The sequence below is a fragment of the Cuculus canorus genome, chromosome 25 (assembly GCF_017976375.1).
Source record: "Cuculus canorus isolate bCucCan1 chromosome 25, bCucCan1.pri, whole genome shotgun sequence".
NCBI classification, from domain to species: domain Eukaryota; kingdom Metazoa; phylum Chordata; class Aves; order Cuculiformes; family Cuculidae; genus Cuculus; species Cuculus canorus.
In genome coordinates, this window is record NC_071425.1 from 625,134 (window position 1) to 647,055 (window position 21,922).

General features: G+C 57.4%; 2 protein-coding genes across 4 annotated transcripts in view; both read left to right on the forward strand.

Annotated features, from left to right (window-relative positions):
• Positions 1-11,189: 11,189 nt before the first annotated feature.
• On the forward strand, positions 11,190-17,165 carry PHB1 (prohibitin 1). 3 transcript variants are annotated; one of them, XM_054088172.1, is made up of 7 exons: positions 11,190-11,233; positions 12,051-12,176; positions 12,580-12,741; positions 13,141-13,283; positions 13,875-13,991; positions 15,037-15,132; positions 16,034-17,165. In XM_054088172.1, exons 2-7 carry the CDS (start codon positions 12,089-12,091, stop codon positions 16,244-16,246), a joined length of 819 nt encoding a protein of 272 aa, XP_053944147.1. In that variant the 5' UTR covers positions 11,190-11,233; positions 12,051-12,088; the 3' UTR covers positions 16,247-17,165. The 3 variants fall into 3 exon arrangements, with proteins under 3 accessions (XP_053944147.1, XP_053944148.1, XP_053944149.1); XM_054088173.1 differs by having other exon boundaries at positions 11,199-11,261; XM_054088174.1 differs by having other exon boundaries at positions 11,216-11,334.
• A 1,433-nt stretch (positions 17,166-18,598) lies between these two features.
• ZNF652 (zinc finger protein 652) overlaps positions 18,599-21,922 on the forward strand; it is a 31,574-nt gene continuing 28,250 nt past the window's right edge. The window contains exon 1 of the mRNA XM_054088171.1: positions 18,599-18,728. The gene's annotated coding sequence lies outside the window, so the exon portion shown is untranslated. The remainder of the gene's footprint in view (positions 18,729-21,922) is intronic.

Genomic DNA, 21,922 nt, shown 5'->3' on the forward strand with positions numbered 1-21,922 from the left:
TACTGTCCCTATGGCAACTGCTGCCAGCGCCGGGCTGCAGCATCCTCTCCTCATCAGCTCCTCCGCTGTGCGTCGGGGCACAAAAGAGGGGCAGGAACCTCCTGGGAAGAGTAGAGAGGGGCTGGAGATCGGTTGCTATCGCAGGGCTGCGAGGAGAGGTGGGAAACCAGGGGGGCTCTGTCTGGAGAGCCATGGGGAGCCAGCCTGGGGCCTGAGCTGATGACCCCAGCAGCGGTCAGGCCAGCCTGGAGGTGGGAAGCCCTGCAGGGTTTGAGCCCAGCTGGACTGAATTAAGGGCTCTCAAGGCAGATGGGAGGCAGGAGGTGCTGCTGCGAGGGCAAAGGCGTTGCACCTGGGATAAAGGCAAAACTGTTCTCGGTGTTACTGGGATGTTGTTTCAGAAAACCTCCAGCCTCTCGCTCCGCCCTTTTAAAAGTGGTGAAGGCTGGAGCCCCAGAGCGGTGGTGGGTCCTTCCCGGGGCTCGGCTGGATGCATTAGCCAGCAGCGATGCGGTTGGGAGAAATGCATCTCCATCCATCTCCCTGCAGAGTGGCTCCCGTCAGCGCCTGGCAGCCAAGTGCTCATCAAGGTGAAGCTCCTGGGAGCGTAATGAGGAGAGGGGCTTCTCCCTGCCTTCCAGGCTCATTAATATTCCTGTGGGGAACAAATCTTCAAGGAGAATTATGGCTCTGTGATGTGGGAGAGAGCAGGCTGGGGGGTGGAGGACGTGGGCAAATGCATCCTCGCTCCCCTGGGCAGGATTCTCCGGGGAGGAGGGTGAAGCAGGAGCCGTGTTCCCTGGGGAAATGCCACGCTGGGGCTGGGGCTGACGCTGGCAGGAGCTGAGCAGGTGCTCGAGGCTTCATCCGTGTGGAATCTGGCAGCAATGAGCCCGGAGGAGGCTGAGCCGCAGCGTGCTGGTGTGAGACTGGGCTGACTGGGACAGCGGCTCTCGTCCCATCGGGGTCTGCAGCGGGGGCTCGGCACGGCATCCGCCTCCCCCCGTGTCCCCAGAGCCTCTTCCCAGCAACTATGATTGAATCAGAAGGGAGCTAATTTCCCAGTCTGCTGAGATGATGAGGTAAACTAATTGCTGCCTTCATTCCCTATGCAAATCAGCCAGCCGGGCCTCGCAACAAAGCCTGCAGCATCTGGCGGAGCGGGAGGAGCGCAGCGACGGGAGGTGCCCCACTCCCCATTCCGGGTGGGAGCCGCTGGGCTTCGTGTGCCGACTCCTAACCCGGCACTGCTGCGCACCCCCCGCCCAGCTCCTGCCCCCTCAGCTCAATCAACTCGATCGCAGTGTTTGCTTTGATAATTAACTGTTTCCCAGTGGGTGAGGGCAGGTTTAGTGGCCTTTGGTGGGGAGTTGGCTGCCCGCACGGGGCAGAGCCGGGCAGGGGAAGGAGAGAACCACACGCTGCAAGCGTCTTGTGCTCTGGAAATCAGGTGAGAGCTTTATAAAGGTCAGATAAATGAAGAACAATTGGATAAGGGTAATCTGATTGGGATGAGAGCGCTGTCTCTGCGGGGAAGCGGGCATTTCAGACCTGCTGGAATTCTCCAAGTAAGTAAACAATGCTGAGGACAAGGAGGAAATTGGTAAAGGCAATTTTATTCTGGCTTCTAGAAGGGTTTTAATGAGGTCCCTAACGTGACAGCGATACGGAAATGCAGCTGGTGCTTGCAAGGCGGCAAAACACCCCCCAGGAGAAACCGTGCCTACCTTGGGGTGAGCATCTCCAGGGAGGATGCGTTGAGGCCAGGGCAAAGACCCCGGGACGCTTCCATGGGGCTGCAGCCCAGGGTGCACGTGGAGGTGGATCCCTCTGACCCCTCGAGGGTTTGGTGACCTGGACAGGTCCCGTGCTTGGCTGGTGGGGGTTCTCCTGGCACTGTGGGGTGAGGAAACGGGAATGCGGGAGACTCAAACGTTTAGGACGAGAGGGAATGGCCTTAAGTTGTGCCAGGGCAGGTTCAGATTGGACCTTAGGAAAAATTTCTTCACCGAAAGGGTTCTCGGACACTGGCAGAGGGCGTCGGTGGAGTCCCCGTCCCAGCAGGGGTTTAAAAGATCAGGAGATGAAGTGCTTAAGCGTATGATTTAGTAGTGGACAGGTGCAGTTAGGCTTGATGATCTCAAAAATCTCTTCCAACCTACTGATTCTATGATTCCATCCTCCTAAACTGCGGGTGTTTTGCTCCGAGGTCTCCACAAACCCCATCCTCGCGGCTTTGGAGAAGCAGGGCCAGGACGCCTGTGCTGCGAGGCCGAGCTCTCAGACTCCCCAGGGACACGCGAGACACGCTGAAAGCAAACAAACCATTATCCGCCGCTCCTGTCGCCGAAAGCCTTCCCCTGCGTCCGCTCAGCCCCGCGCAAACAGCACAACAAACACAAACACGCGCGTGCGGGCCCAGAGCCGCCGTCCCAGGATCGCCTTGGCTGGGGTTTGCGCTTAATTCCTGCTGGAATCGGCTGAGCTGAGGGTGGGAAAGCGGGGAGGTTTGGGGAAAGGCTCTCCAAGGCGGGAGGATGGAGAGGAGGAGGAGGAGGGAGTGGTGCTCAGCGAGAAGGGCTTTAGGCCGAGGCGCAGGTCGGAGCTGAGGACGAGGGAGTGTGTAGGTGTCAGGAATTGACCCAAACCCCCATTTCATCTCTTGTGCTGAGCAGAGGGTGGTAAGAGCAGCTCAGGGGGGCTTTTCACCCACCTCCTTCCCCATCTCCTGCAATGGGAAGAGGCAGGAGACCCATTTGCCACCACCCTGGGGGTGCTGGCGGTTGGCCGAGCCCCGAGGCCGCCCCGACAGCCTTGGCAGCCACAAACGCCTTTATTTTGCCCCTTGGGTGCCGCTGGCAGCCCCGCTGGGGAAGGGGTGGCCGTGGCAGCCCCGGATGAAACCTGAGCTGTGGGCACCGACGGTGACTGATGGGCTGGGAGCTGGCTGCTGCTTTTGAAAATCTCCTTGTTTTAAAAGCATTACGGCTCCCTGGCTAATAAAGCGAGGGATTTGCTGAAGCTGCTTGAGGTCCCATTTTCTCTGGAACCCATTTCCATGGCATGAATCACCGACTGGAATGAACTCAATTAGTTCAGACAGAGGCAGGAGATAAATCAGGGTCCCATTAGGAAACCCTGAGGTTAATTTATTGCCCAGAGCAGTGCTGGCTGTCTCCCTTCTCTCCCCATATGCAACCTGCTCCAGAGCAAGCCGAGAAGCAGGGTGGGATCACCGTTATCTTTCCCCGTGGTGGAAGATGCACCGGAGTTATTCAACCAGCTCTCAGCCCTCGCCTTGACCAGATGACCCAGATCTGGAGAAGCGGAGCTGCTCTCCTCACAGGGAGCCTCATTCACTCGTTTGCTCATTCATCCATCACAAGTTTCCTGCAAAGGGATGCTTGGAAGCATGCTGTAGCCTTCCAGGAAATCTGTGCTGGAGCCTCTCTCACAGCAACCCGCAGCCTGGATGCTGGAGGCTTTTCCCTGTTAAATCCATGTGTAGGTGATGAGGTCCTTGGGCAGCATCCGCTTCCCCTGCTTGTGATCTCGGGGGTGGTTGTGGGGTGATCAGATCCCCGTTAGCAGCAGGGGGGCTGCTGGGTGCTTTCCCCGGGCACCCACTGGTGGAGGCAGAGCTCCCGGAGTGGGGAGATGAGCCTGGATTTGGTCTCTCTGTCTGATCTCTCAAGGCTGGAGCCCTCAGTGAGGTTGCTGGGTACTCAGTGTCTGCTCTGGAAGCTGCATCTCCACCCTGGGCATCAGACTGAGATGCTTCTATGAATAATGCATCTGCTCCGGTCTCCTTCCCGTCAATGGAGAGGGACAGGAGTCTTCTGGGGAAAATTTATGTCTCAGATGGGCTGAATCATTGCCTGGGAAGAAAGAGCCGTGTCCATCCCTTGCTGGGGGATCTGGAGGCAGGCAGCCGCCCAGGGCAGCTTGGAAGGAGGATTTCTTTGTCTGTGCACTTCACTTACATTCCCGAGACTGGATTTTCCTGGGCACACAAGATGCCAAAAGCCCAATTTTTGCTGTGGATCCAACAGAATGCCCTTGGAAAAGGCACTGGCCAGCTTGGGGCACTTGAGCTCTGGCCCTAAACTGCCTCATGAGCGGTTTTCCTGGAGCAAAGGGCTGCCTGGGAGGCTCCTGGGGAGGAGCTGCTCCTTCCACGGCTGTTGTCCCCGGAAGGTGCTTGGATGTGCTGCCAGGGCATCCCTGGGGATGGCGCGGGGCGCTCCAAGCCCTCGGCGGCTGCACCCGTGGTGACCCCGGGGGATCAGCTCTCAGATTCGGGCCGCGGAGGTGGTTTTGCTCTGAAGGTCCCTGGAGGCTGACCCCGAGTTTGAAAAGAAACCACTGAGCAGTAATGGGCTCAGGCGAGGCCGGGGCGAGCAGGGTGCCGCCGGCTTCCTTCGCAGAGTGAAAAAGAGGTGGATGGTGCAGTTGAAACATCCCAGGGATCTCATTGCAGAGCATCCCACTCACTCCAGCACGGCCTTTCGACGCGGCCAGGAGGCTCTCGGGAGCAGAGGGGCCCCAGCCAGGCCCTGGAAAATGCTTTAAATGAAGGATCAGCTTTGGGAGAGGGGAGAGAAGAGGTCCTTGTGATCCATCTGTTTAACTCGCAGCGACCACAAGGCTTAATTGAATTAAATGATTTAAGGATTTACCCTTCGCAGCAGGGAGGTGGGGAAGAGCTGGTGGCTCGGAGCATGCATCCTTCATCCCAGCAGGAAAAACACACTTTTCCGTTGCTTCCTCCCCAGTCAAGCAATGGCCGGTGCTGGATTTGGCTTTGCAAGGTGGGGGCTCTGTGCCCCCAGACTGCCTGATCGCACAATGAGCAAAGTTGGAGAACCGAGCTTCATCCCTAACGCAGAACGTGGCCATAAAGCCCAGCTGTGAGCAGTGCCCCGGCTCCCGCACCCTCACGGCTCTGGGGGAGCTGCCCCCCAAACCACCTCTGCTGGAGGCTGCAGAGCCCAGACCCAAACTGGGGGCTCCCCTCCCTCCCAGAGCACCCACCCTGTCCCGGTGCTGCAGGGACCCCTCCTCAGCACCAACGGGATGGTGGGGCCGTGTGTCTCCTCTCTGGTGGGGAGGGTCTCCTCCAGGACATGGGGGGCTGAGCCCTGTCCTGGGGTCTGCCCCCCAGCCTGGGGGACCCAGCTCCCATCCTTGCTGCTGCCACCGCCTCCCCGTGCAGCGGTGCAAGAGCTGAGCCCAGCACAGGCACGATATCCAGACAGTGTCTCCGGAGGAGCGGATGAATCCAGGCTTTCCCTGGGGCTGAGCCCCCCGCTCCCTCGCCAGGACCCGCACAGCCCACAGAGGTCTGGCTCCAATCAACTTCAAAGCCTCCTCCATGGGCAGCCCTCAGCCAGAGTGTTTTCTCATCGCGGTTTCATGGTCAAGTTCGTTATCCCTGCTTGCTGCCACCGAGGCTTCCCGGGATGGTGTGGGGCAGGGATGCCGGGGGGCTGGGGACACCCCCTCCCCTCGCCTTCACAGCTCTGCCCGGTGCAAAGCAAAGCAGGAGACAGGGCAGGATACGGCCTTGCCATGCTTGGCTGGATTTAGGGGCAGCAAGGACTTATCCCATGGATGAGAGCATCCAGGGAAAGTGGGAATGGGAGCCAAGGGGGACACGCCTCCCATGGCGCCCCCCAGGACCATCCAAGCAGGATCCACTTGTCTTTGGGGATGTTTCAGTAGCAGCTTGGAGTCAAAGTGAGCTTTGCCGCAGGGTCTGAGCCCCGGGGCTGCCCCTCTGCACCCCCTTCCAGCCCCAGCGCTCGGCCCACAAAGAACCGACTGTCTCAGCATCTTCCCTTCGCCGTGAGCTGCGTGAGCGCAGCTGAGTTAAGGACGGATTCCTGCAGCCCCCGAGCTGCCTCTTTCCCAGTACCCGCGAATCAAACATTACGTGTGTCAGCAGGGAATTTAAGGAATCAATTGGCAGACAACTAAAGTGCATCGAAATTTGGGTGCATGGAGGAATCGGCAGCAGAAAGGTTTAATCTCCACGAGCTCCCGGTTGTTAACGGTGCCAGGGAATGGGAGCGCTGGGAGAGAGCCATGAGGGAAGTAATAACTGGGGAGCGATGGAGATGCATTTGGCAGCGAAAGCCGACGGCCTTTTAGAAGCTGGAGGAGTTAAAGGCAAGAGTTGGAGGCGAGGGGGGCTGGGTGACCCCCAGTGCCTGTGACCCCCCTCAATGCCTGCCAACCCCCTCCCCAGTGCCTCCACCCCCCAATACCCTGAACCCTACAATGCACGCAAACCCCTCTCAATGCCCTGCGGTTTGTGCCCCCCGGCTCTGCCCGCAGCGCTGCCTGACCTCGCCGCCGTTTTGGGGTGGTTTCTTTTCATGGCAGAGTCCACAAAGCGCCGGATTGTTTCGCCCCGGCAGCCGCCAGCCCGGGCAGCGTTCCTGCCTCCTCTGAGATGGGGGGATTGGAGGAAGGCTTTATTTGCGGGGAGCTTCTTCGGGGATGGCTCCTGCACTCGGCATTGTCCGTGCGGCTGCTGGCTCACCCCGCTGGCGGTGCGCAGCTCAGCCCCAGGTGCTCAGCGCGGGTTTGTTTGGGGTGAGGATGCTCCGCCTGGTGCTGCTTCTCCGAGGGGTTCACATCTTGGGGGGCTTTGGCACAGGATCCTCCCCCGCTCCTGCATGGGGATGTTGGGATGAGCTGAGCTTGGCAGGGATGGGAGCCTGAGGCAGGGACAAGGTCACGGCTGAGGGACACGCACGTGCACACATGTCGCCCAGCCTGCCTCGCTAACCTTCACCGGGATCCAATCGATCCCGCAGCTCGGAATAGCCGGGCCAGGCTGGAGAGGTATCTGCCGGGGTCACACAGACAAGAGCGAGCACCTGGGATTAATTGCACTAAATAAATGAGCAATTAAGGACATTACAGGAAGAGTAAAACATCCCAGACCTCCCTGTGACCCCTCATGGTTTCCCTGGAAGCAGACCGTGGCTGGCAGGTCCACTGATACCTGGCTGATCCCACCGGGATGGGGGGCATCGCGGACCCTCAGGGCAGAAGGGGCGCAGGGCAGTGAGGTGAGGCTGAGCTGCTCTGGACCCGGGGGGGGTGGGCTGCTGCCAGAGAGGGCACCCCAAAAGTCTTGATTTAATTTAAATCCTGATTTAAATCTTTATTTTCCTCATCACCAGAGGTAAGGAGCGTGGAATGACAATGGGGCTCAGGCTTCAGGTCAGTGCTGGTGTGAGGTGGGGTGCAGGATGGGGTGCAGGATGGGGTGCAGGGGGCTTCACCCCCGCAGCCCCGCTCGCCCACCACCACACTTAACGAGCAGCCAATTTGCTGGGGAGGAAATAAAAAGCGATGCAATTAAGAAGCTGGTAGCCACAACCAGAGAGGGTCAGCGGTTCAGTGCTAATGCAAGCAGTTTTGTTATGATTCATTAAGTCATTGACTCCCTTTTAATTGGAGCTCCTTTGTGGAGACGCCATTTTGCCTTTGCAGAGAAAATGGGTGTTGGGAGCGCAGAGCGATGGAAGAGCCCCCGCGGGTGAGAGACCCCCCAGGGCCCCTCGGGGCCGTGTTTTGGGGAGGAGCCCTTTGACTTTGCCAACTTGGCGCAAGCCAGAAGCGGGGCACGAGGAGCAGCTGGAGGATGTGGGGCAGATAAAGGGGCCGTGGGTTTTAGGGTGCTGAGTCTTCCCTGGCCCAGCCCCAGCTCGGAGCTCCTGGCCAGCCATTACCAGGCATTACAGCCTCCCCGGTGCGGCGCAGGGCTTAATGCAGCCGGATCCAGCTGGCTGCTCGCTTACACCAAGGAGGAAACTTTGTTAAGCGGCGATAAACATCGAGGAGCGCTGAGAAACCTCGGTCCTGGTGCCCGCGGCGCTGCTGGGACGCTGTGCGGCAGAGAGCCGGCATGCTCCGGCTCACGGCATGGGCGGACACCGCTCAGAGCTGGACCCCAGGTTCTTCCCTGATGGGATGAGGGATAACGCTGGGCTCCTCTAAAACCCCAGGACTTTCCATCCCCAAACCAGCAGCTGAGCCCCATGCCTGCCCGGGGGCCCCAGCCCGGCACTGCCGCCTGCCCGAGGGGTTTTGCCTCCTCGGGGCGAGTCAGGTGAAGTCGCCCAAGCGAAAGACAGGCTCAGTTTTAAAGCAGATTAATTAAACTGCATTGCGGGCCTGTGTGGAGAGAGTTCAGAATGAAAACAGCCTTAATTCGATTTCTCTGACTTGCAAATCGTGGCAGGGAAGTCAGCTGAAATCAGATTAAGGCCGTTTCCACTCTGAACTGTGTCCTCGCAGGGCTTTAATATAGTTTAACTAATTGAATTGAAACGCTCCTTGAGACTAACTGGGTTATGCGCCGGGCGCAGCGCTGGAGCCGCTGGGCTTGGACTGGGACCCCCCGCGCAGGGCCAGGCGGGTGGGAACGGGGCGGCCGCGTCGGCCCCATCCCATCCTGCGTCAACCAGACCCACGGTTTGGGTTGGAGAACCTCCTTTCTGCCAGCAGCCGCTGCCGGCTCAGGTGGCTGTGCCGCCACAGCCCCACAGATCGACGCCGGCGTCCCGGCCCTGCGTCCCTGGGGTCGGCGGCCGCCAAGCGCTCGGATTCTCTGCAGTTCATGCCATAAATTTTTTGGGGGCAGCGCCAGGCAAGGATGCCCGATTGCAGAGAGCTGGAGAAGAGGAGGCTTTTTGTTCCCATGCTGCGGTGGCCGGAGCTCGGCCAGGCTGCCGGGCCCTGGCCGCGCCGCCCGAGGACAATGAGCCGCTTCTTGAAGCCACCGATTCTTTGCCCTGTGGAGGAATGTCCCCCCGAGATGCGGCACACGGCAGCAGCCTCATTAAAAGCCTCAAGCGAGGGGCGCAGCTCGTTGCTATCGCCCAGCAGCGGAGGCTCAGCCCCTCACTTGTTCAGGGTGCACCTCCACGGCCTCGTTCCCTCCGGCATAGGATGCTCCCGGCTACTTCGGGGCGCTCACCTCCATCCCCAACCCAGCGAGCCATTGGCCACCGAGGCTTTGTGCCGCGACCCCCAGCACAGGGAGGGTCTCAGTGGGGAGAGACATCGGGTTCCCCTGTGCTGCCAAGCAGTGTGCCAGCCCGTACCGCCGGCGTCAGCCCTGGCTGAATCACCCGCCAGATATTCCCCACACAAAGGACCCCTTTTCCTCTGGTTTTGCCGTGCGGGTGTCACCGGCTCCGACCCGGCGGCTCCTGGGGCTCCCACCCTCAAACCTGGGCCCTGGACCAAAAATCCCCATTGCCATCAGCCTTTTTCCCTTCTCTTTCCCTGCATGAATGGGAAGCACTCATTTTTCACAGCAAGGGAAGGGAAGGGGCTGTGCAGCCCCAGCAGCCGCTCCGAAACGCAAAGCGCGGGCGATCCTGGACAGGGGGTGCAAAGCCCTGGCCCCATAAATCCTGGGTTTAACGCTTCAGTTGTGCCCTCCGTGAATCTCATGTCAAAAGGGAATAAATTTCCCAGTGTTTATAGCCACAGCGTTGTCACCAATTAGGATATTGTTATTGGATCAGATGCGAGCAGAAAGGAGCCTCCTGGGGCAGAATCATCCCTGGGGGAGAGCCCGGGGCCGGTGGGGGCTGTGGGGCTGATCCTGCCCGCTGGGCGGGAGGCTGATGCCCCAAGGATTTAATCCTCAAGGATGCACATGGCCCCAAATTCAGCTTTATGCTCCCTGGTTGTGGCAGTGAGGGGTTGCCAGGATCCGTCCCCCAGACTGGTTTGTGTCTCGGGGTTTTGGGAATGGTGACAACCAGGTCCTGCTCAGGGAATCCATCCAGCTTGCCCGTGGCTCCCGGGAGCACCCCGGCTTCAGCTCGGGGCCAGCAGGTCTGGCCACTACCAAACACCTTCACCTTCTCCTCCTCTTTGGCATCCGCTTCCCAGCGCTTCCGAGGCACAAAAGAGCTTTTGTGGCCTCAGAGGAGTATTGCCAGAGACAGGACGACGCGTTCACCGCACATCTGTCCACACAGCTGTGCTGGGGACCGGGGATGCCCCACGGGACCTGGGAGGGGGTGACCTTCCCAGGCAGGAGCTGCTCCTGCGCGGCCGCCCCAGGGCTCGGGGACACTGCCTGCAATCTGTCCTCACTTTTAGGGTGCCCATCCTTCACCCCAGTGAGAAGGCAGCACGGGCAGCGGGGAGGCTGTGGCAGGGGAGCCTCCGGCACTGGGCTGCTGAGCAGTTCCGTGCCTCAGTTTCCCCACCTGGAGCAGAGCAGGGGAAGAGGAGCTGAGCTCACAGCCGGGACGCGATGCTCCCTGACAGCTCCCAGGATCTGCTGGGCCCTAAAGCGGAGTGTTGAGCACCGTTTCCATCCTGCGATGCCGTCGGGCAGAACGTGGCCGGAGGGTGGCGGACGAAGTCCCTGTGCCGGGGAGCGGTCACCCAGAGGGAAACCCAGCAGGGAGGCTGCACGGTGGGCCAGGACGGGGCTGGGAGGCGGCTGCGCCGGGTCTCCCTGCCCACTGCCTTCCTTGGGTTTTTTCCTCCCTCCCCTCCCTTCTTCGCTTTTAACTCGGGATTCCTGGCGCTGCCGGGAGAGCGCTGCCTCCCTCTAGCGGCACCAGCGCTGCTGCTCGCGGGGTCGCGGGCCCAAAAGCGGGGGCCTCACGGCGGGGGAGCAGGAGCTGTGTGCGGCTGTCCCCGTGCCGGGGCGGTGAGGGGGGTGCCGGGCGGTGAGGGGGGTGCCGGGCGGTGAGGGGGATGCCGGGGCGGTGAGGGGGGTGCCGGGCAGTAGGGTCTCTCCCTGGCGTTGCTACCGCTTCCAAAACCCGTTCACCCGCCGCCGCCCCCACCAGCCCTGGCCCGGTGCCCCTCTGCCAGGCTGCACCGAGAAAGGCCCGTCCCAGGCCCGCTTTGCCCTGGGACAGACGAGGCGCGGGCACGGGTGTTCGGGTACCCCCAACTCCCCGCCCGCCTCGGGCTCCCGGTGCCGCCACCACGTGGCTCCGCCCCGACAGAACTACAACTCCCGTGAGGCCTTGCGGGCAGCGCAGCGCAGCCAATGGGAAGAGGTCTTGCTCTCTGCCGAGGGGTTTGCCGGGAGTTGTAGGCGCCCGGGCAGCGGCACGGGTCTCTAAAACTACAAATCCCAAGGTGCCGCGGGGAGGCGCGGGGCCAATGAGAAGCGCGCGTGTTGGCGCGGCGCGCAGGCGCGCTGGGGCGGCGGCCGCGGCGGCGGGTGGAGGTCAGGGCGCTGCGGGGCGGAGCGGGAGGTGCGGGCCCGGAGGGGCTGAGCTGCGGTCGAGAGGGCGGCTGGGGCGGAGGGGCCTGCCGGGGGGCTCAGAGGTGCGAGAGGGGGGGCTCCGGGCTGGAGGAGGCGGCTGGGACCGTTCAGGGGGCCCTGGGGAGGGTCCCGGGCCTGGGCTGCAGGGGAGTTGGGGGGCGGGGATCAGGGGTTGTGGAGGGGGCTCCGGGATGGGGGAGGGGGCTAGGGGTGGCTGGCAGGGAGGGTTGAGGTGCCGAGGGGCGCTCTGGGCTGGAGGGAGTTACGGGGGGGTTTGCGAGGCTGGCAGAGGGTCTTGGGGTGCCAGGGGGCGCTCTGGGCCGTTAGTAGGTGGTGGTTGGGGTGGTTTGGGGTGCCAGGGGGGTCTGAGGTGCTGGAGGTTGGGGTTCTGGGCTGGAGGAGGTGGCTGGGAGGGTTGGGGTTGGCCGGGGGGTCTGAGGTGCTGGAGAAGGGGTCTGGGCTGGAGGAGGTGGCTGGGGCAGTTTGGAGCGGGGGAGGAAACTTGGGGTGCCAGGGGCGCTCTGGGCTGGAGGAGGCAGCTGGGGTGGTCGGGGCTTTGGAGGGTGCTGGCAGGGGGGTCTGGGGTGCAGTGTGGATCAGGGCATGCTGCCCCCCCAGGCTGCAGGGCCAGAGACCTGGGAGGGATGTGGGAGGAGGTGCCCAGGGGGCTGGAGGGGTGTGGAGGGGCAATGCAGGCAACACCGCTGTGGCGGGCTGGGAGCTTTGCAGAGGGGTTCATCCCCAGCCGCCCTGCTGACCAGCACGTGGTTTTTGGCAGGAGGGACTCTCTGAAGGGGCTGGAACTGGACGTGTGAAATGGCTGCGAAGGTGTTTGAAAATCTTGGGAAGCTCGGGCTGGGCTTGGCTGTCGCAGGAGGGGTTGTGAATTCAGCGCTGTACAATGGTGAGCGGGAGAAGCTGAGTGCTTCCAGTTCGCTTTGTATCTTACATTTATCAGCTGCTCTGTGCTTTTATTGATCATGGCATCGACGGGAAAATAGACACAGAGCCTTGCTGGGCTGTTCTGAATCCTGGGCACCACACAGACAAGAGGATTGCGAGGTCCTTTCCCTAAAAACCTCAGTCAGCTGCCACCCCCCTGAGCAGCCTAGGGCTGGGAGGCACAGCTGCATCTTCTCTTTGCCTTGTTGCTCATCTGATTAATTCATCTGATTAATTCCCCTGGTCTCCTATCCGAGAAGGCTTTACCTGTCCCAGACAGTTTCCATGAGAAGGAGTTTAGTGGCACACAGGTACAGTGGGTTGCAATGATGAGACCACACTTGACGCGCTGTTTTCTTCCCCAGTCGATGCAGGCCACAGGGCCGTCATCTTTGACCGATTCCGTGGGGTCCAGGACACAGTGGTGGGAGAAGGTACCCACTTCCTCATCCCTTGGGTACAGAAACCCATCATCTTTGACTGCCGCTCCCGCCCCCGTAACATTCCGGTGATCACTGGCAGCAAAGGTGAGTGCTTGGGCCTGGCAGCTGTGGTAACCAGATGTGTTTTTCCTTCTGGATGTGTCCAGAGTCCAGTCTGGCACAGGGACTGGTTTGCTCTGTGGTTTTGGTTGCTGAACAAATTGAGGGACCCTTCCTGCTGTCCTGTAAGTTGTCCCTTTAAATGTAATAGTGCTGTCTTTACAGTAGGGCAAGTAATTCCCTGCAGTGCAAACAGAGGCTCGCACTTTCCCTGTAAGGTGGGTCTGGATCCCAGGGTGGATGAGGCAGTAAGAATAACTCTGCTTCGCTGGCAGAAAGAAGCCTGAATGTTTGTTTTTCCTCATGTACTTGCCCTGAGGAGGGCAGCTTTGCGATGTCTCATGTCCCTGTGGTTTGCTTTTGAACCCCTGATTCTTACCACAGATCTACAGAACGTGAACATCACGTTGCGCATCCTGTTCAGACCAGTGACTGCCCAGTTACCACGGATTTTCACCAGTATTGGAGAGGACTATGATGAGCGCGTGCTGCCCTCAATCACAACTGAGATCCTCAAGTCTGTTGTGGTAAGGACAGTACATGAGCTGCTGGGCTCAGCTCCTTATCTTCCTGTCCTCCCTAGCAGCAAGAGACCCTCTAGAGAGTGAAATGTGTCCTGCTCCAGAATAAGGCTTCTTTTTACACCTTCTGGCCCGGAAAACCTGACTGTAGCCATGCTAGTTGTTTGTTTCTTGGTCATTCTGCCTGCTTGGCCTGACTCAACTCAGGCTGGGTGATCTCCGGATGGAGAGAGGCTTCCTCCTTACCTGCTCTCAGCTGTAGCGCTGCTCTTCAGGCTGGAAATCTCAGTCAGACCAGGAATTCTCATGTAATTTTAGACTGCAGCTTGTGGAGGGGCTCTGGTTCTGGAGACATCTGAGTTACCCTGCCAAATAATCACCATCCAGCTTCAGTCCAGCTTTTAAGGGCCCCCGGCTCACACTTAAATCTGCAGTCATTCGGTCTTTCTCTCACTTCAGGCGCCTGGGCAGCTCAGTGTTTGCCAGCTTTGAGGCAAAACTGATCAACTCCAGGGCTCGTGGTTGCAAGGACAGGCAGGGCATGGAGAATCTGTTGCTCTGGGAGCTTTCTTCTCACTGCGTCCATCCGGATTTCAGGCTCGGTTTGATGCTGGAGAATTGATCACTCAGAGAGAACTGGTCTCAAGGCAAGTGAGTGAAGACCTCACGGAGAGAGCAGCAACCTTTGGGCTCATTCTGGATGATGTCTCCTTGGTAAGAGATCTCTCTTTCGGTTCCTCTCCTTAGAGTGTGCCCAAATAAGGGTGGTGGAGAAGAGAACCAGTGGATGGCTGGAAGTTTAGACGTGCAGACTACATCTGTCTGCCTGCAGTTGCATGGGCTGTGATTACAGCTCGAGTCAGTGCCTCTGGCTTTGAGTCAGTGCCTCTGGCTTTGTTGCTGGCCTTCTGTGACCTTGAGAAAGCCCTTGAAGGCCTCGCTGCCGTGGCTTATCCACAGACCTGGCTGTTGCAGTGCTTTTGTAGTTGAAATGAACAGCAAAAGCATGTATGGGTGATGGAGCAGGCCATACATTGCTTCAGAGAAGGCAGCTGTTCCACAGGCACCCTGGAACACAGGCACAGAGTGCAAATGTCACTTTCATAGCATCTCTTTTTCTAGGGAGTATTAGTGATTCTGGGTTGTATTCTAAGGCTGTTCAAGGAGGGAGCTCTTCCCTCCAGCCTCCATTGTGAGCTTTGTGAATTAAATCTGCTGTAATCTGGCTTGCACATACTCCTCTTTCATTTGGCTTTGAATGCATAGAAAGTCTTTGCAGGAGGGTGACTTTCTGCAAATTGTGAGGTCCTGACTCTGGTGCTTCCTGATGAGCCCAGTACTGAAGGAAACTCGCCTTTCCTGTGTCCCGTCCCATCCCAGAGCCCCCGGCTGCCCAGACAGCGCAGCCCGAGCGCACCGGTGCACAGTGGAGTGTGAGAGGTGCAGGATGGCTTATCCAGCAGCGGGATTCCCGGTCTTGGGAGGGAAGCACTGGGTAACTGGGCTGCCTCTGCCGGGAGGAGCCTGGTGTGTTTCTGAGGGTACTGGGGTTGCTGGTCTGCCAGACTGGAGTTGTATTCAGTCTTCAGACTGAATGGGGAAGCCCATTTGTCCCAGTTTCTGTTTGTTCAGGGATACTGGCATTCCATCCCCATTCCAGTTCCACTGATACGAGCAGGCTGCCCTCCTGGGAGCCGCGTGGGTTGCTGTGGTGCTGTAACTGTCAGCGTTGTGGACTGTGCTTGCTTTGTGCCTGCAGACCCACCTGACCTTTGGCAAGGAGTTCACGGAGGCGGTGGAAATGAAGCAAGTGGCCCAGCAAGAAGCAGAGCGAGCCAGATTCATTGTGGAAAAGGTACTTTGTCCTTCGGACCCACTTGGGAACGGTTCCTGGTGTCCCCTTCTTGCTTTGGCTTGTGGTGAACATCCCACTGGGCTGCCCAAGAAACCAAGCACGCTGAGCGGTGAAGTCACTTGGAGTCACAATGCTGATTCAGTTCTGGGCTCTGGCACAGGGCTTGGGGGTCTTCTTTTATTTTGATATCATGCCACAGAGCTGAACAGGAATGTCTGCATGGAGGAGAGGGCAGAGGTAGCACTCAGGACAAAGCATCATTTAGACATGGGGTTTGAGGTTGAGATTTGCAGTCCTGCTGTTTGTGAACGTTTGAGAGAGCGGACAAATCTTTCCTGGTGCTTGATATCCTGGGCACAGTGTCCGGGGAGCATTACTGACTGCATGTAGACCGTGTAGTCTCAGACTAGCGCAGGATCCTGGGGAGCATCCACACGAACAGTTCCATGTGAAAGCACCCTGGGCCAGCCGAGAACACCCCTGCTGGGATTGCAGGAACCTGCAGCTGCGCCCACAGTTACTCCAGGGGGTGCAGCGAGATGCGTGTGATCAGCCAGGAGGAGTAAACACTACAAGTGTTTATCTGAACTGGTTTTAACTCCGCTGGAGCGCTCAAATCATTCATAGACAGTTTACCAGCAGGAGTGCTCTTATGTGGGTTAATGTTTCATGAGGTTAAGACTGATGAGACAATTTCAAGATGATTTTTCAACCTTTTTTCCACAGTAGGGAGAAAAACAGTCAATCAGAACACAGTTTTAAAATAAAATCACCTTCTGTCTTGGCTCCCCTGGAGAAAAGAACAGGAGGGTTGGGAAGTGAGAATTTGTTATGACAGTAGCATCTCCTCTTTTGCTCTTGCTTTTCCCTGTTGTTTATTCCCCTTCTCTGTTCTCTCCAGGCGGAACAGCAGAAGAAAGCTGCTGTCATCTCTGCTGAGGGAGACTCAAAAGCGGCCGAGCTGATCGCCAACTCGCTGGCCACAGCGGGTGACGGTTTGATTGAGCTGCGCAAGCTGGAGGCAGCCGAAGACATTGCCTACCAGCTCTCACGGTCCCGCAACATCACCTACCTGCCCTCCGGACAGTCCGTGCTGCTCCAGCTGCCGCAGTGATCCTAGCTCTGCAGCTCGCCTCAACCTGCCAGATCCGCCCTTTCCAAATGAATCTTTGCAATTTCCTCACTGGTAAAAGCAGGGGAAATTAAAATTCAACCCATTTTGAATTCTTAATCAAATAAAACTGAACGCTCTCGACAACAAAGCTGCATTCCTCCCAGAGCAGTGGCTCTGCTGACCATCCAGCTAGGTTTGAGAATTGCCCCTTTCCAGGCAGTTTGAGCAACAGGAGCAGTTTCCATCTGTTCCCTCCTGGGACAGAGGTGGCCCTGGTGGCTGCCTGGCCACACGAGTGCTCTACCCATCAGGTCTCACAGCAACGCTTCAGTGCCTTCAGGTTGGCTGAGCCAGGGCCATTACAGATGTGCATGTCCTGGACCATGGAGCAGGGACGCTCAGGGCTCCATCTCCAGGTGTCAGCGGAGTGAGAGGACACCTGAACTGTCAGCACAGAGGCTCTGTGCCTGTGCTGAACCACAGCACTGACAGCTAGAGATGCAGGGCGAGTGGATTTTGGCAGGGGTGAGAGAACAGCCGAGATTCACTTTGTGTAGTAGATGGATTTCAGGCTTGGAGAAGATACTCCTCTGCAGTAAATACTTCTCATGCCTGTGCTGGCAATGGGACATCTCCCCTTTTCCCCCCACCGCCACATGCTGAGCTGTTTGCTGCTGCTCACCCTGTTGCACAGCACCGGTTCTTTCACCAAGGTCAGTAAAGGTGGCAGTTGGGCTCTCGCAAGCGGCTCCTGGTGCAAGGGCTGATTGGTGCTCTGTGGCTCAGGCTGTTGAAGGCGGCAGAATTCTCTGTTACATCAAAGATCTTTTTAATTTAGGGAACCTCAATTGTGAGGAGGATGTGGTGGGTGAGATTGTATAACCAGTCTTCAATAAATGTCACAGTCCCAAGCGTAGCAGCGTTCGGTGTTTTTTTGCTATCAGAATAAAGGCTGGGTCAGTGGAGCAGGACGCCTTATGCCTGTACTGGGTTATTGGGATAAAGGCCCTTAGCACAGAGACGGGTCTGGCTCCTGACAGCTTAAAGCCTGAAAATATTCTGAGGCTGAGTCTCTGGAACAAGGTAAGGCTGGGAGTATCTTGCATCACCACAAGGGCTTTTCATTGGTTTCCTTGCACAGTTCAGGCTGTCATTTCCCACACACATTTTCCAGAGTGCTCTTTTGAGGCAACACTTTGCTGCTGGGGAGAAGAGAGGGCAGATTGTACCAGGAACACCCCACAGGGAACTGCATCCCTGCCAGCGGCAGAAGGCACAGCACTCACCTAGCACAGCATCGTCCTATCCTGCACACGGGGCTCCTGCCATGTCTGCTACCACTCAGAAATGCTACTGTAGGTGGGTGTCATAGCTGAGCCCTCAGGAAAGGCCGCTGTGAGCAGTGGCCTCATTTTGCCATCCCACAGCCTGTTTGGTTGCTGCCCTCGCCACTGGCAAACTGGAGAGATGTGCCTGCTGTCTCTGCCCAGGCTGTGTTAACGGGCTATAGAAAACATGCGCCTCCTTACAAAACCCAGCTAAATCACTCAAAAACTCACTTGGAGGAAGTCTGCCCCCCAGACTCTGCATGGGTGTCCAGTGGTGGGAAATGACCTCCCTTCTGCTGGGCTCTCCCTCCCCAGAGCTGGTTCACACAGCACACCGCTACTCCTGGATCTTTCAGTTTCCCTATAAACTGTCAGTTTAGCCCCAAAGTCCAGGGCCTGGGGGTGCTTTGGGTGTGAGCGATGGAGGCTGTAGCTCTGTTGCAGAGCACGATGGACTGCATTAGCCAGGACGCTTGGGAAGCCGTCACCTTTTCCAGAGGGAAGAGGAACACAAAAGGAGGCGGTTCTCCCAGCAGATGGCAGCAGGAATTCTGCACTGGGCAGACAGTGGGGACCAGGCAGCCTTTGAGCACTCCTCTCCCACCCACCAACGGCTGTCCCGTTTGTTACTGGGACAGGAGCAACACCGATGTCCAGGTGTGATTTCAGAGGTGCACATTGTCTTAGCTTTGCATTAGTTGCCACCTTCACACAAAAGCCCTACAAGCCAAGGCAAAAGCTCCCCGCGCACTGCTCTGCCTTGCCTCCAAACTTCCAGAGAGATTTGGGGTTGGGTTTTCTTTCTGAGAGAGACTTTCCTTCACTTATCCTTCCTCCAACGCTGGTGGGAGCTCAGCTCCACACCACTCACTGCTGCTGGGCCAGCCCGACAGCGCTCAGCCCAGCGAAACAAGCTTTGGTTTGTGATAAACAAACAGGAAACTGCTTGATTTCCTCTGTGTTCACCCTCTCTCACGCGCGTGCTCTCTCCCAGTTTAATAGATAACCAGCCTACCTGACCTGGAAGAGGAGCTGGAAAGCAACCACATGGACGCACGCTCTGGAGCAGCTGTAACAGGCAGCACGGCTGCTGCACCACAGTGAGGATCTGCTCCCTGATGGCCGTGCATGCACCAGAGCTGAGGTGTCTCCAGGTAAGGCAGCTCCCCAGGCCTGTGGCAATTTGTACCCTGCAGCAAGCTGGCAGCATGTCTGAGATGGTTAGAGCAAGGGATAGGGAGGAGTTTCCTTATTGCTTCCTTTGTGCTGTTCATATCCAAGTGGATCTAGCAGAAAATGCCTCTGTCCTGCAACACAGAGGATGTGGCGGGTGTGCGGGGGGAGAAAGCACTTGGGAAAGCAGGTAGGAAATCACGTTATAAGCCAGGCTGGAGCTCAGCTCAGCTGGGAGACTGGAGGCATTTCTTAGGGCCAAAGTTGGTGTAATCATTCCCTGCTGGGCACTGGTTGGTGCTGGGAGCTGGGATGTTCATCGGCCTGTTCTCATCAGCAGAACTGTGCTGGCTTCAGTCCTGACTTACACCAAGGTAACTCAGAGGTAGGACGAGTTTACTTAAGGACTTTCTGTACTTCGGTTTTCCACTTGGTGGAGCAGGAGTGGGCTGGCACAGGTTGCAGGCACCAGGGTAAGGGATTGCATGTGCTCCCGCTGAGGGATACAGAACCAACTTCCAGAGAAAGTGAAGCCTTGATGTCTTTGGAAGAGGTTGCTTCTTTCAACCATGTGCTCACCCACAGCCCTGCTGGGTTTACTTTCCCCACCCACAGAAAGCGATAAAACCACAAACCTACAGGGAAAGGACCTTGTGGAGGAGGCACTAGGTTCCTGCTGAACACATCCCCAGGAAAGAGAGGAACTCAAGAGGCTGGGGAGTTCCCATGGGAGATCGGGCTCAACTATTGCTGTAAGAACAGTGTCTGGGGTTTCCCACACTGGATCTGCACACATTGCTGATCTGGACCAAGTCAGAAACCTGCAGTGAGTTATCCCTGATCACTAACAAGCCAAAGCATGGGAATTTGTGTCCCAAATCGAGCTATAGGAGTGCAGTGCAGGAGGTGAGGCTGGTGGAAGGTGCCAGTTGCAAGACATGTTGGTGGCCCCCGCACTGGCAGGGGCAGAAAGGCAGGAAGGGCAGGAAGAGGTGAGGAAAGAGCATGTTCAGGATGCCTCTGAAGTGGTAGGTTAAAAATATTTAAGAGGCAAGAACAGGAAGGAAGCAGGGGTTAAGCCTGAACAAGGTGAGTCTATCCCAGAAATGTTAATTCAAACAGTACTTTCATGGTATAAGTCTCACAGTGCCACTTCTGCAGAGCTGGATAATACAGCCCTGTCCCTGTCACTGACAGCGCCCTCCTCCCAGGCATGGCTTTTCCTGGGCACTTTTCAGACCCGGAGGGAGTTTCTGCACAAAAAGCTAGGCTGGAAGATGGGGTGTGAATGGAAAGTCCTCTAAACCAGTTTGTTCTTCACCAGTCAACGCAGATGGACCCTGCTGTGCTGGTTTGGGGAGGGCTACTGCTGATCTGAGCAGAGGTGTCTCTGACAGCCTGCTATGGCCATGTTTCTATTCCACAATCACCCCAGCACAGGCATTAAAACTGCCCTTACATTGGAATTCTCTCCCTGCTGGGGAGACCACCCAAGGTTATGGCACAACACCACAGCTGAGGAGACAGGCAAAGAGTGGAAGTCCAGTTCTGTGGATTTCCCTCACTCTCATTCTGCTCCTGTCCAACTCCCATATCCCAGAATCTGTATTTTACTTTACTGGAGGAAAAAAAAAAAATAGCACAAACTCAAGGCTTCCCAAAGAGAACTCTTTATTTTGTGGCATGATTTTTATGCAGAAGCCGATGGCTCTGGTGATACAGTCACATTGTCCCCAGCACCCAAAGACAGTTAACAGCCCACATGGACCTGCCAGGCTGTTCTACATCACAAACAGCCCTTGCTGCTGCCCTGCCCAGGCTGAATCCGAGCTCTTCACGCCCACGGCCCAGTCAAACCATGCCAAAACCAGTGGCATCCCTGAAGCACTGCCCTCAGCACCCAGGCACTCGCTGCACTGAAATACTTGTCAGGGAGGGCAGTTACAGCTCCTGGTAGCACCAAAGCATGTGCCAGTCTGGACTTCAGCTCCTCGGGCGTTAATCACACAATTGCTTAGGTTGGAAAAGACCTTTAAGATCAAGTCCAACTGTAAGACTCCGTGTGAACTCTGCCTGTACCCTGCTACTCTGAAGGCACAGTCTTGGGCACAAGGAGATGCCAGTGTTAGCTCTGCAGTATTATTTGGGGGCAGCCAAGATTAACTGTGGCCTTACACTGAACAACTAAAGGAGAAGGGAGCATGGGAACAGGAATTCCCTCTGCTTTCCTCTTATACAGCCTCAAAGCCCAGCATCTCAGCACTCGGTGGTGGTGGTTCCCTCAGACAGTGCAGGGCTTCCTGTGACAACAGCTCGCAGGAAAAACCTTTTGTTTTCCTTTTGCTTCCTTTCCCGTTGCTTGAGAGGGTCCTGGATCCTGCAGGACATCTAAAAGTATTAATCTGAGAGTCAGATTGGGCTGCAGGCAGGGGTCAGAAGGTGTCAGTGCCCTGCCCACACCTCAGTTTCCCTTCTCACTCACTTATTTTCCTCATGGGGCAGGGCCTGATCTTTGTGGGGTCCTTGCGCAGCTCCTGGCTGCAAAGGCCTTTCTCCTTTGGGGAAGGAAAAAGTCTCAGTTGCAACTGCACTCTCAGAAGGCCCTCAGTGTCGAGTCATGCCCAGCTCAGACTGCTCTCCAACCACAACCATTACGATGCAGAGGCCTCAGCAAAACATGGAGCATGCAGAGAAGGGCTGGTCCTGTTCCACTCAGCCCTGTCACCAGTGCCAGCCACCAAGGGTCACCTCTCGCCACAGAGGAAGGCAGACAGGACAGCAGGAAGGCAGTCCATGTCCTGGTTGGCTGTGGGAGGACAGAGTACGAGAACGGCTGGTTCACTGGCTGCCAAGTTTCCCACGGAATCACCACAGGAGGAGACCGGATGAAGCTGAGAACTATCACTGCCTGGGTGAGGCCAAGCAGCACAGCTCATGTGGGTCTGCAGGCCCCAGACTGAGCAGGCATCTTGCTTCCTAGTGGATTCCATCCCTGATTTGCTGCCCAAAAGCTGTACAAAGAACCAAGCAGACTGCTCGGGGATTGCCCAGGAACACCCAGCTTTGCAAGCCCGAGAAGCCTACTCATGCCACAGGAAAAGTAACCACTGATAACAGTAGGAGTTCCCCTCTGTTTGATTTCCCCCCCACACTATTCTGCGGCTGGTGCTCATGG